At 41.6% G+C, this 13,330-nt stretch overlaps 1 protein-coding gene across 7 annotated transcripts in view; it reads right to left on the bottom strand.

Moving 5' to 3' along the window:
• The window catches only part of ACADSB (acyl-CoA dehydrogenase short/branched chain), a 56,620-nt gene that overhangs the window by 2,146 nt on the left and 41,144 nt on the right, over positions 1-13,330 (bottom strand). For 6 of the 7 annotated variants that reach the window (XM_049855428.1, XM_049855429.1, XM_049855433.1 and 3 more), the window contains 4 exons: positions 12,911-13,003; positions 10,496-10,585; positions 5,312-5,449; positions 1,471-1,570 (listed from right to left, as the gene is read on the bottom strand). In XM_049855428.1, the coding sequence (XP_049711385.1) occupies positions 1,471-1,570; positions 5,312-5,449; positions 10,496-10,585; positions 12,911-13,003 (421 nt within the window). The remainder of the gene's footprint in view (positions 1-1,470; positions 1,571-5,311; positions 5,450-10,495; positions 10,586-12,910; positions 13,004-13,330) is intronic. The other variant, XM_049855430.1, reaches the window with a different exon arrangement.

The raw sequence follows: 13,330 nt of genomic DNA, 5'->3' as shown, positions 1-13,330 counted from the left end.
GGAGAAGCTCCATTCTCTTCAAGAATTGGTACCTGTTCTTCTTTCTGATATCAAGAATTATATAAGCTATTGGGCTTTATTTTTTGCTCCGGCTGCTGAAAAGTGCCAAGCTTACCAGATTAGCCCAGATGGTTCAGTACCTTTGCTTTCTCTTCCTTTTCAGACTTTGGTTTCATGTTTTAACAACTAGATGGCAACTTCACGCATTTTATTACAAACCGACCCAAACCCTTTTTGTAAAGAGGAAATGTATAAATCCGTAAACAAAATGAACAATGCCAGCAGTTACCAAGATGCTCTGCAGAAAGCTTTACATGCCAACTTCCTCCCCTTCTACCAAAGGCCAATAAATTAGAGAGCCAAAACAAAGCTTCTGAGGTTTATGTCATTTAATTATTATTTTAAACCTCAGGATATACTACAAACACAACTCTGGAATGGGGTTCAAGGGACTCCTTCTTGATAATTGTACCACAACCCCCCAGCCCAGATCTTTCACCCAGAAATATTTAGTAGGAAGCTCTGTGTTAGCTGCTGGGGCTGTGACACTGAAAAAGGGCACAGTTTCCATCCTCAGTACAATATACCAATATAATTACTATATTTTTGCAAATGAGAAAACTAAGGCTCGTTTAGGTTAATTAATTTGCCCTGATGATGTGTCTGACACCTGGGATTTAAACCCAGGTCAGTGTGCCTACACTGGAGTTAACCCCAATGCTGCCTCTCACGTGGAAGAGGAACAAGATGCTCGGAGGGTGGGACAGGTGCCACCATGCAGGTCAGCACGGGGTTGTCCCCAGCTATGCAAGAGGAGCCATCGTGGAAAGAGACTTGAGTACATATCAATATTCACGTAGAGAAATCAATCCAGTGTCTCCATTGCCTAACTCTCTTGCTAAATTTTGCCTAAGAGATGGCCATTTTCCTTTTGGTTTATAGGATTTCAGATTCGGTAGCAAAGAGTTGAAGTTTCTGGTTCCTGAACTACCAACGTGTAAGTTTAGACTGTTACTAAGGGACAGGCAGTTCTTAGAGCTGTTGGGTCTCTGTCATCTCCTCTGGGGTGAGCACTGAAATGCTCATGCTTGACTGGGCACCTAACTTCTGAATTGAGAACGATACCTCCAAGAGTACTCAACTATACTAAGCATAAATAGCAACATTTTTAGTAAACATTTGAAAAATGAAGACAATAGGTTTTGCTGCAGCTTATTAAGGCATTTAAAAAGATAATTTGATGTTTTAAAAAATATGAGTCCAGAGTTTTGAAGGAAGAAATGGGGAAAAATCCCAGAAATCAGAAGAAAGCCAATAAACGTATCTTGAAAAGATTAAAATTGCCTTTGCCTAAGTCCCAACCAATTGCCTAGGTAGCAGTAATATAAAAGAGAACAAACATAACAGGCCAAACCCCTAGAAGCAAATAAAATAAAAAATAAAATGTAAAAACAAAACAAAACTATTTACCAATCTTTGCATCTCGGAAGAACTTTTCCACGGGATAATCTTTGGTGTAGCCTACTCCCCCCATCCACTCCACACATTTACTAGTCGTCTGTCCTGCAATCTATCAAAAACAAGCAGCAAGTCACACACAGAAACCATACAACCTATGCACTGTAGACATTTCTGCGTAATGTTTTTGGAAACAGGGATTCACTGTTACTGGCACTTGGGGGGACTGAATATATTTTATGTACTGCGTTGTCTATTACGCCCCAGGCTGTATTTCAGGTTTGTAAGATATGCCATTAATTCACAAAATTCCTCTCTTCTTAAAAAAACTAGGGTACTGTTCAGATCCCTACATTTGCTGACAAGCATCATTTATTAGGCAAACATTTATCGAGTGTCTTCTTTATACTGTACCCATTTCCAGCCATGGGGTGTACAGTGATGAGGGCTGGCCAGTTACTGCATTCTTGGCCCTGGTGGGCATTTGGAGACCCTGACAATAAACCAACAATCACATGATGTGATAAAGGATATAGGGCAAAAGGGTAGCTTGCTAGAACAGCTGGCACAATTTTGATGGGGAATATTCAAATATTACGAACCTTACACCTTTCACATCATTTCCCATGTAATTTACTTTGCCCCAACTTGAAGTCATGGGCTTGACACGAACTTCAAGCTGAGGGACACTGTTATCGGTTGAACTGTCACCCAAAAATATGTGTTTTAAATCCAAACCTCTATGCCTGTGGTTAGAATCCCATTTGGGAACGGGCTTTGTTATGTTGATGAGGCAGGATTAGTGTAGGCTGTATCTTGAGTCAATCTCTCTTGCGATATAAGAGTTTAAACAAGCAAGTGAGAGAAGCAAAGATAGGTGAAGACTGATGCCAAGCCACATGGAAATCTCCAAGGAACCAGGAAGCAGAAGCTGAAGAGACAATGACCTTCCCCCAGAACTGATAGGAGAGAAAAAGCCTTCCCCTGTAGCCAGAGGTCTCTGAATCTGGATTTCTACCATTCTAAACTGTGAAAAAATAAATTTCTTGTTTGTTAAAGCCATTCGTTCGTAGTATTTCTGTTACAGAAGAACTAGAATTTGGTACTAAAGAGTGGGGTGCTGCTCTAACAGATACCTAAAATGTGGAAGCGGCTTTGGAACTGGGTGAAGGGTAGAGGCTGGAAGAGTTTTAAGGTCCCTAGTAGTAAAAACCTAGATTGGGCTGAAGAGACTGTTGGCAGAATTATGGATGTCAAAGGTAATTCTGGTGAGGGCTCAGAAGGAAGTGAGGAGAGCCATAGAGAGTCTCTGTCGTCTTAGAGAATACATATGGCGCCAGCAGTAGGATGTTGCTAGAAATGTGGATGTTTAATGTGCTTCTGGTGAGGGTTTAAAAGGAAATGAGGAACATGCGATTGGACAGTGGAGGAAGGGTGATGCATTTTATGCAGTGGTGAGAACATGTCTGAATTTGTTCCTATGTTTGGTGGAAAGTAGAACTTGTAAGTGACGAACTTGGATATCTGGTTACGGAGATTTTCAAGCAAGATTTTAAAGGGGACAAATGGCTTCTCCCTGCCACTTATAGCAAAATGTGAGAGGAAAAAGATGGACTTAAAAAGGAACTGTGCAAAATGAAAACAAAACTTAAAAAATTTGGAAAATTCTGTTGTACAAACTAAGGACACATGTCCTAGAATGTTCACCAAGGACATGGTTACACAATCTTTTGTTAAACAGATTAAGCCTGTGACTGACAGATCTAGCCAGTTACCACAGCAGAAAACCCATCAGCTTAGACTGAAGGGGACAGAGAAAGAACAAAAAGAATGCTGTCTGCTCTTGGAATTCTACAAGCAGGCAACAGGCCAAGGGAGCTACATTTGTTGTCCTTCGAGAAAAGAAAAAGACCATCCCTGGAGCAGCTCAGAGATCAGCAGAACTGTTGGAAGGAGCATGGGAAGCAGGGCCTTCTCGCTTTCACAGGGTGGGGCCACAGCCTTCTAGGTTTCAAAGAATAGGATCTTTGCCAACTTGGTTCTGGAGTGTGGGGCTGCAATTAAGGTGTGCCAGGGAAATGGGGCCGCCACCCAAAGCTGAGAGGGAGGGGCTGCCATGCTCAAGGGGCAGACAGATGGGGCCTGCCAGGCCCAGACAGACTAGGAAAATGGGGCCACCCAAAGCCAAGAGAACAGAGTTACCATCCCAGTGAGCCTGGAAGGCAGAACTAAAGCCCAGGGCTACAGAATCTGGAGGGCAAGGTCATTGCCAGTGTCATGGATTGAATTACGTCCCTCCAAAAATGTATGTACCATCTTGCTTAGGCCATGATTCCCTGTATTCTGTGGTTGTCCTCCATTTTGTGATTGTAATTTTATGTTAAAGAGATTTAGGGTGGGATTGTAACACCCTTACCAGGTCACATCCCTGATCCAATATAAACGGAGTTTCCCTGGGGTGTGGCCTGCACCACCTTTTATCTTACAAAAGGTAAAAGGAAAAGGAAGCAAGCAGAGAGTTGGGGACCTCATACCACCAAGGAAGCAGTGCCAGGAGCAGAGCGCATCCTTTGGAAGTGAGGTGCCTGTGCTGAGATGCTACCAGACCAAGGGAAGACTGATGCATCACAAGGGCCTTCCTTCAGAGCTGACAGAGAGAAAGCCTTTCCCTGGAACTGACCCTCTGAAGTCGAACTTCCAGCCTACTGGACTGTGAGAGAATAAACTTCTCTTTGTTAAAACCATCCACTTGTGATATTTCTGTGATAGCAGCACTAGATGACTTAAGATAGCCAGGTGGTCTCAGAGAACAGATCATTATTTTCAAGCTTGAGAGCTAATGTAAATTGTTCTGCTGGGTTTTGGACTTGCTTGATGCCCATTATCCCTTCTTTCCCACCAATTTCTCCCATTTGTAATGGAAATATCTACCTTGTGCCTGTTTTACCACTGTATTTTGGAAACAGATAACTTGTAATCTAGATTTCACAGGTTCACACATGAAGGGGAGCTTTGCCCCAAGATGGAATACACCTAAAGTCTTACCCATATTCGATTTAGATGACTCAGAAGATAAGATTTTGGACTTGGAGAAGATTTAAGACTTTTGGGATGATACAATGGGGTGAATGTGTTTTGCATGTGGAAAGGACATGAATTTGTAGGGACCAAAGGGTAGAATGTTATGGATTGAACTGTGTTCCCAAAGATATGTGTTTTAAATCCTAACCTCTATGCCTGTGTATATAATGCATTTGGGAATGTCTTTGTCACGTTAATGAAGCAGGATTAGTACAGGGTATATCAGAGTCAAGGTCTTTGAAACGTAAAAGAGATTAAACAAGCAAGCAGACGTGAAGAAGCAGAGAAGCAAAGGTGGGGGAAGACCGATGCCAAGCCACATAGAGATTTCCAAGGAACCAAGAAACAGAAGCTGAAGAGACAAGGACCTTCTCCCAGAGCTGACAGACAGAGAAAGCTTTCCCCTAGAGCCACAGGTCTGATTTTGGATGCCTACCATCCTGAACTGTGAGAAAATAAATATCTGCTCATTAAAGCCACTCACTTGTAATATTTCTCTTATAGCAGCACTAGATGACTAAGATGTTCACCCATGGGTTTATGACAGGTATTCTATGTAAACTGGGCTATTTGGTTCCCTCTTAAAACTCTGTGGAAATATCAAGATTCACAGAATCGAAGTACTTGCCTATGGCAGCTTTACTTTTTGCTTCTCTGTCAGAGGAGCTGGGAAGTCCGTGGTATTTTACTTAAAAAACAAACTCTCAACCAACTCCTAATAGGCGCATACCTGAAAAAAACTAGAGCTGCACTACTCATTTTTCATTTTTACCTCTGATGCATAGTATTTGGCCATCGATGCTTCTTTGATAATTGGTCTTCCAGCTTCTAGAAGCCTAGCAGCGTTGTATGTCAGCAATCTGGCAGCTTCCAGCTGAGTGGCCGTGTGAGCCACTTGGTGTTGGAGACCCTGGAACATTCAGGACCAAGGCAGAGAATTAGAATTTCCAAAAATGCTCCCTCAAAGTCTGGCCTGGCTGCAGAACATTGCTGGACTTGAATACAACTCAAAGGAAATTCACATGCATCTTTTAAATCCTTTAAAATCTGCAATCTAAAATGAAATATGACACTGCATACATTGTTAAGCCCTCTTTTCTAAGAACATTTTCAAAGTTCATGTAATTCTTTATGATTGTCAAGATTTAAATAATAAATTAGCACAAAGTTAGGTTTAAAAATTTGACTGTTATATTTAGCAATTATTTCCACTCCTTTTTAAGATCGAAACTGAGCTTAAGTTAAATCCCAGCAAAGCAAAAATTTGAGTGTGTTCTTCATCTGTTCGATTTGAAAAAAATCATGACTCTGCATATGCCTTGAAGGCATTAAAAGATGTTAGTTGCAAAGTAATGAAGGAATATTTGATACACCATGTTTTTTCCTTCAAGTAATGTTATTAAAGTGATTCTACTACAATATCCATGAACAGGAACCAATTTCTTCAGGATTATAGAAAACACGATAATGACTGTTAAAAAGGCACGCTAAAGAAAGTACTAACACCCTGAAATTTGAGAGGGGAGAGTAAGTGCATGCTACATGACAGCCCAAAAAGGAATGAGAATATTAAGAGTTTACAGCTAGAAACAGTTTTCTGGAAATGGAAGACACAGGATTTATTAAAAATGGAAATGTCCATTTTCTCAACATCTTCCGTGTAGGAACTTGATTTGGTGTGTGCTTTTGCTGTGTATATTCTCAAAAACAACAACAAACAAGATACGCCAATCCAACAGTTTCTACATGTACAATTCAGTGACAGTGTTTACATTCCTTGAGTTGTGCGATCATTCTCACCCTCCTTTTCTGAGTTGTTCCTCCCCCATTGATATAAACTCCGTACCCTCTAATTTACCCTCTAAGTTTCCTCGCCGATCTTTCCAGTTGCTGTTGTCATTCTGATCCCATATAGATAGTTCTTAAAAGAGCATAAGGCTCAAGGTAGACATTTTTTCTAGTTAGGCTAAAGCACTATTTGGTTTTAAGAAGACTTCAGGGGACATTTTTGGCTTAAGGTTTAAAGATTATCTCAGGGCAATAGTTTCAGGGGTTTATCTAGCCTTCATGGCTCCAGAAAATCTGGAGTCCGTGAGAATTTGAAATTCTGTTCTGCATTTTCCCCCATTTGATCAGGATTCCTCTATAGAATCCTTGATCAAAACGTTCAGTAATGGCAGCAGGGCGCCATCCAGTTCTTCTGGTCTCATGGCAAAGGAGGCAGTTGTTCATGGAGACAATTAGCCACACATTCCATATCCTCCTCCTATTCCTGACTCTACTTTTTCCTCTGTTGCTCCAGAAGAATAGAGACCAACTGTTGTGCCTTGGATGGCCATTTGCAAGCTTTTAAGACCCCAGGCACCACACAACGAACTAGGCAGCAGAACACAGTAATAAACACTTTACTAGGCCAATTAACTGTTTTACTGTGTATATTCCCAACAACAACATAAATTTAAATAAATAAAATTTAAAAATAAGTAAATTATATATATATTTATACATATAATGTATATATAAAAGAAACGTTTCTTGTGCCATCCATCTAAATATTCATTGAGCACATACTATGCGCCCGGCACTGTGCTGAGCAAGGGAGATACCTCACTGGACCATACAGTCAGAGTTCCTTGTTCTCATGAGTTACATGGTCCAGCAGGGGGAACAGACGATTAAATAACTGCAATACTGTGTGACGAATGTTAAGACGGGGAACCTTGGTAAGGTAAGTACCCAATAATCTCAGGAATAGCTTTCCTAATCAAAGCAAAAAAAAAAAAAAAGATAAGCTGGAAAAAAACAGCAGTGTTTGCAAATATCCTATAGACTCTTCTTTTTTCCTGTCTGTAATATTTGATGTGTACAAAAGGCCATGCCACATATATGCAGGTTATGAAGCGTAATAATAAACTGAACATCCATCAATCCACTACCAAACTTATGTGTAAATATTTTTTTCCTTATAACTTGTCTTTTCACTTTATAGCATCTTTTGAGGAAAAGAAATTTAGTAGTTAAATTCATCAATCTTATTATCCTTTATTTATTTAGTTTTTGCATCTTATTTACAAAATCTGTCCTACCCTAAGGTCATAAAGATGGTCTCCTAAAACTTTTTTTTTTTTAATTTTATTGCGTTTTAGGTGAAAGTTTAAAGTGCAAATTAGTTTCTCTCCTAAAACCATGAAAGTTTTGCTTTCTACATATCTTTCATACATCTGAAATCTATTTTCTGTGTATGGTGTGAGGTAGAGATCCACTTTCCTTTCCATGTGGGAAGACCTACTATTCACACTCAATAATCTGCAACGCCATCTCTATCATACATCAAATTTTCATATATGGTGGGTCTATTTCTGGGCTTTCTGCTTTGTTCCATCAGTCAATTTATCTATTCCTACTAATATCATTGATCTAGAAATTGTTTACGGCTTGTTACGTGGAATTCAAAGATTCTGATTATTTCTGAAAAGTACATTCAATTCAATTACACCCATGGTTGCCATCCATGTTGTTGATTCCAATTACTACAATAGGGATCCTGGAAGGCAAAGGGGATCTGGCATGTCTCCTGTCCTGCAAGCACTCACCACCTTTAGCTACTGGTTCCCCAAGTGCACTGTGGACACAGGGCCTGGCATGCAGAACATGCTCGATAAATCAATGCTGAATAAAAAATGAAATAGATAAGCGGGACTAGGCCTGGCCCCTACTTTTATGCAGCTTATAGTCTACAGGAGAGGAAGATTATAAATGATGACATACAAAGCAAAAAACAAGCCACACTAATGCGGTAAAGTGCACTAGTAGAAAAAAAACCTATAAACTTCAACAAGAACTTCACAAATGTGTACAGTTAACAATGCTGCTTTTTAAAGATCAAATTTCTTAAAGTTTTTATTTGACGCATAACCAAACTCGCTGCTGTTGAGTCAATTCTGACTCACAGGGACCCTAAAGGACAGAGCAGAACTGCCCCCACAGGGTCTCCAAGGAGCAGCTAGCAGATTCGAACGACTGAACTGTTTGATTAGCAGCTGTAGCTTTTAACTGCTGCACCACTAGGGCTCCATTAAATATATAAAACCAAAAAAAACCAAACCCACTGCCGTCGAGTCAATTCCGACTCATAGTGACCCTATAAGACGGAGTAGAACTGCCCCATAGAGTTTCCAAAGAGCGCCTGGTGGATTTGAACTGCTGACCTCTTGGTTAGCAGCCGTAGCACTAAACCACTACGCCACCAGGGTTTCCAATTCAATACATAGGCGTTGTTAAAAATGTGTTTATGATTGTAGCTATAAGTGCACCTGGCCACTTCCCCACATATATAAGGAAACGCTGTTTCCTTTGTACAGGTGAGATCAAAAGTCTCCCTCAAGCCAACTTCGTATTCTGTCCCTGTTGTAGCAATCTATGATCATGCTGGCTCTGAGAACACACTCTCGTATAATGAAATGAAAAATTATTAGACTGGGAAAAAAACTATAATTTTCGTACCTTACTAGCTGTATGACGTCGGGAACGCAATCTCCACCTACCTCAGTTTCCTGTAAGCTGGGGATGCAACATGCAAGCCCCCACAGTACAACAAACTGACAGACAAGTGGAGGTATTTACCATGAATATGCCATGGACTGCCCAAAGAAGGAACAAATCTGTCTCGGAACAGTACAACCAGAATGCTCCTTAGAAGCAAGGATGGCGAGACTATGTCTCACATACTTTGGACATGTTGTCGGGGGGATCAGTCCCTGGAGAAGGACATTATGCTTGGTAAAGTGGAGGGTCAGCGGAAAAGAGGAAGACCCCTCAATGAGGTGGACTGACACAGTGGCTGCAACAACGAGCTCTAGCATAACAACGATTGTAAGAATGGTGCAAGACCGGGTAGTGTTTCGTTCTGTTGTGTGTAGGGTTGCTATGAATCCAAACTGACTCGACAGCATCTAATAAAAGCAACAACAACAAGCTGGGGATGATAGCCCTGGCTTGTGGTGTGCACTAGCCAGGCCTGCCATCCTCGGTCCTTCTAGGCCTTGAACTGACTGTGCACAAGGCCTCTTCATCATTATATAACCTGAGGGCAACGCAGCAAGGTGGAACTGGGGATGTAGTAAGAAATTGTATTTAGAATCAAGAGTTTCTTAAAGGGAGAGTCTGCAACCATGGAAGTCAATTCTGGAACCTGAGGTGATGTGCTGGAGGTCACGAATGCTTGGTAAGCTGCCACACCAGGTTTCCGCCCACGTCAGTACCAACAAACCCTAAGGGCCTGGGGAGCCCCAGGAAGCCTTGGTCGTTGGACATTCCCCGGCCAGTGTTTCCCGATGTGTTTGACTGACAGCATCTCATTTGCACTTAGTGCAGCAAACTGGAGCTTCCATGAGCTGTAGGTGCCAGAGGTAGTCCTCTGAGAACGACTGCATGGCTATGGCCTAATCAGGGAGCCACAACAAGAGTTCTCATTTACTGAGTTCCCATTTACTGAGCACTGGTTGTAGCCAGGTAGTGTGCAGAGCGCCTTACACAGACCTCTAAAGTCACCCTACAGAGTAGGGGGTATTGTCCTCGTTTTACAAAAGAGGCAGCTGAGACTTACAGAGGTGAGGTAATGTGCCCAAGGGCTAAAGCCAGTAAGCAGAAGAACCAGGATTTGGACCCTGGAAATTTGACCCCAAACCCTATACCTAGAACTTACGAAGCAGTAAGGAAACAGCCCTAAAGTTCTCGCCAGGCTATCCTGACTCATGCCACAGCTGGCCCTTAAGGACTACTGTTGTGCTCTTGGTGAAGGTTAAGGCATTCCTAAGTGCGCCTCCTGAGGCCAATTCCTGCCCCCACCCCCGCACTAGAATCCCTCGGGGGAGATTCTCTCCATGTTTTACAACACAGCTCTTCATTAACGGGAAGGTGGGAGCAAGCACACAGAAAGGCCCTAATGATGACATACCTGAAAATCAAATACTCTTTTCCCAAATTGTACCCTTTCTTTAATGTATGGAATAGTGTAGTCAAAACATCCTTGTGCCAATCCCAGCATCTGTTAAAAAAAAAAGACCAGAATCTCTTATTTTGTTACAAGTTTATGCTTTAATTAGGAGCCCTGGTTGTAAATTCCTTACAGGCAAACTGCATCACTGGGCAGGGGAGGTTTAGAGGTACTGAGGTGGTGATGAGGTGTGTGTTAGGAACACACCTTCCCCCACTGCCTATGGACAAGCGAACTTCCTGTGAAGGGGAGACCCCTGGCATGACTCCATACAAATGTGAGTCTACTTCAGGTAGCGCAGAGGTAGATCTCCTGGTGTGGTGTGCTCACACCACCCGGCTACTTTTCAGGACTCTTCTCCTTTAAGTGCTCGTTCTCCAGGCATGAAGGAGCCGTGGAAGCTTGGCTCAGAACTGGCCTTGGAGACTATACAGCAGCCCCCTCCAGTCCTTCTAGAAGTCAAATGTGGAAGGTCACTTCTGAACCTTCTAACTTCCTGCCCATTTTGCATATGATCAGGAGTAATAAGACCTTCAGTGGAAAGGGCATGAGAACATAAAAGAGCAGCGTTTCCCAACGCCGGCGGCGCACATTAGAATCCCCTGGGGAGCTTCATAAAGATACCGACGCCCAGGCTCGCCAACTAAGTCAGAATCTTTCGGGGGAGGGGGTTTGGGCAGCGTGGCCTGAGCATCGGCATTTCACAAAGGCCTCAGGTGACTGAATGAACAGCCCACAGAGAGCATCTCATGGAAAAATTAATTCACGTGCCCAACGACAAATCCAGACGTGACAACAATTTTAGCCGAACTGTCTCGTTGCTACTCAGTCTCCAACTGAGTGATTCAAGCTTAGAAATGGTTTCTAAATTTCAACATTAGGTAGCCATTAAATCACTAATTATGTCAAACTGTTGGTTTAAGAAAAAGGAGAAAAAAAATAGTTAAAGGTTTTTGGGGAAATACCCACAAAATTATCAATATTTCATTAATGTTCACTCATTCACATTTTCTCTTTTGTTTTGACCTTTCTGAAGAACAGAATATTATGTCAAAAATTAAAGGGACCAAAAAACAAAACCAGCAAACCAAAAAGAAACCCTGAAATTAAAGAGGTGGGAACTCACTGCACTCGTGGCTCTGTGACGAGATGACGTCAGTACACCCTTATAACATCGTGTCCTATACGGACAGGGAGACTGAAACATCCCTAGTCAATCAGTCTCAGAGAAATGTTTTCATTACAAACACTGAAAAATGAAATTCAATTCTGACTGCAGGGTTTTGAGGATGGGTGCTTCAGCTCATTGTTACGCATTGCTACATACACCTCTCTGAGGCATAATAACTACCTGACCTTAACTTTTAGTTAGGTTATAAGATAACTTGCAGTAATTACACGAAAGCCCAGGCTGTGTGTTTCACTGCCAGAACGTCTGTATTATTTATATGTCTGAGAACAACGAGATTCAGAACTATAGTGTTTAACGCTACATCTGACGAAGTCGAATCACAGAAAAACTTTAGAAAGGCCAGGCAAGCCAATACTCTCCAGTAACATATTTATCTAGCCTTGTGGGAAATCTAGGCTAGGTTCTCATCTAAAAATACTGTGTTAAGTCAAATAACAGGAGTACAAAAAATTTAGAATAATTTGACATCTCACTATTGCGATAGCTCATACATGTGACATCTTCAAAATCTAAAAGCCATACATCCTTCAATTGTGGACACTAATTACAAACAAACAAAAGATGATACAATTTATAATAAAACCAAAGACCTTATCCGTTTTTGTGATATAGAAGTGACACCTCTTAAAATAAAAGTGCAATGAAGATCATAAAGGGCAAATTTGGTTAAAAAAAAAATTTTTTTTTAAGTAGTACTCATCTATCTCTTTAATTCTCCCTATCTCACTCTTACTTCATGTACCACAAAGGATTGGCCTGATTTTCACCTGCAAAACGCTAAGCAACAACTGTTATGTTATTTATGGATTAGAGACTCTTACTACACAGAATAAATATTATTTCTTCTTAATTTAAAACACTTCTTCCAGAGTGAGTTTCATGCTTGGAAAAGTTGAATTTTTAAAAAGTGGTGTACTTAACTTACAATACATTTTAGAAGTTCAGTCCAGGTATTGGATTAATACCTTAATGTTCTCAAAGCAGAAAAACTGTTACTACTACTATGCCATCGTTTGGCTCTCTGGACACAAGTAGTTGACCAAAGTGGAACTTGAGATTGCAAACAGAAGCCATTCCATAAAGTCTGTAAGGGAAGAGCGCCATCTTGTGTTCACAACAAGCACGCACTGATCTTAACCGCGTTTTTCTTTTTGTAGTTTAATTAATTTTGTAGTTTAACTCACCTGTGCAGCAATTCCTATTCTACCTTCATTAAGGCTCCCTATGGCGTACTTATAGCCATGTCCAACCTGTCCCAGGATATTGGTTTCTGCAACCTGAAAATTAAAACGTGCAGGTAGTCCTCTATTTTATTGACTGAATTCATTTTGAGGATGTATTTTTAAATGCACATATACTCTCAATTTGTGTGAAATTACTCTATCATAGCACGCAGGAAACTCTAATGAAAGTATGTGCTGCCTGTCCATCTCTCCATCTAGCCGTTCTCCCCGTCTAGCCAGTCCCCCCCCACCCCGTCTACCCGTTCTCCCCGTCTAGCCGGTCCCCCCCCACCCCGTCTACCCGTTCTCCCCGTCTAGCCGGTCCCCCCCCCCTCCGTCTAGCCGGTTCCCCCTCCCCCGTCTAGCGGGTCCCCCCGTCTA

The sequence above is a fragment of the Elephas maximus genome, chromosome 16 (genome assembly GCF_024166365.1).
Source record: "Elephas maximus indicus isolate mEleMax1 chromosome 16, mEleMax1 primary haplotype, whole genome shotgun sequence".
NCBI classification, from domain to species: domain Eukaryota; kingdom Metazoa; phylum Chordata; class Mammalia; order Proboscidea; family Elephantidae; genus Elephas; species Elephas maximus.
Note: the sequence above shows the minus strand (reverse complement) of the source record. Positions and strands in the feature narration are given on the sequence as shown.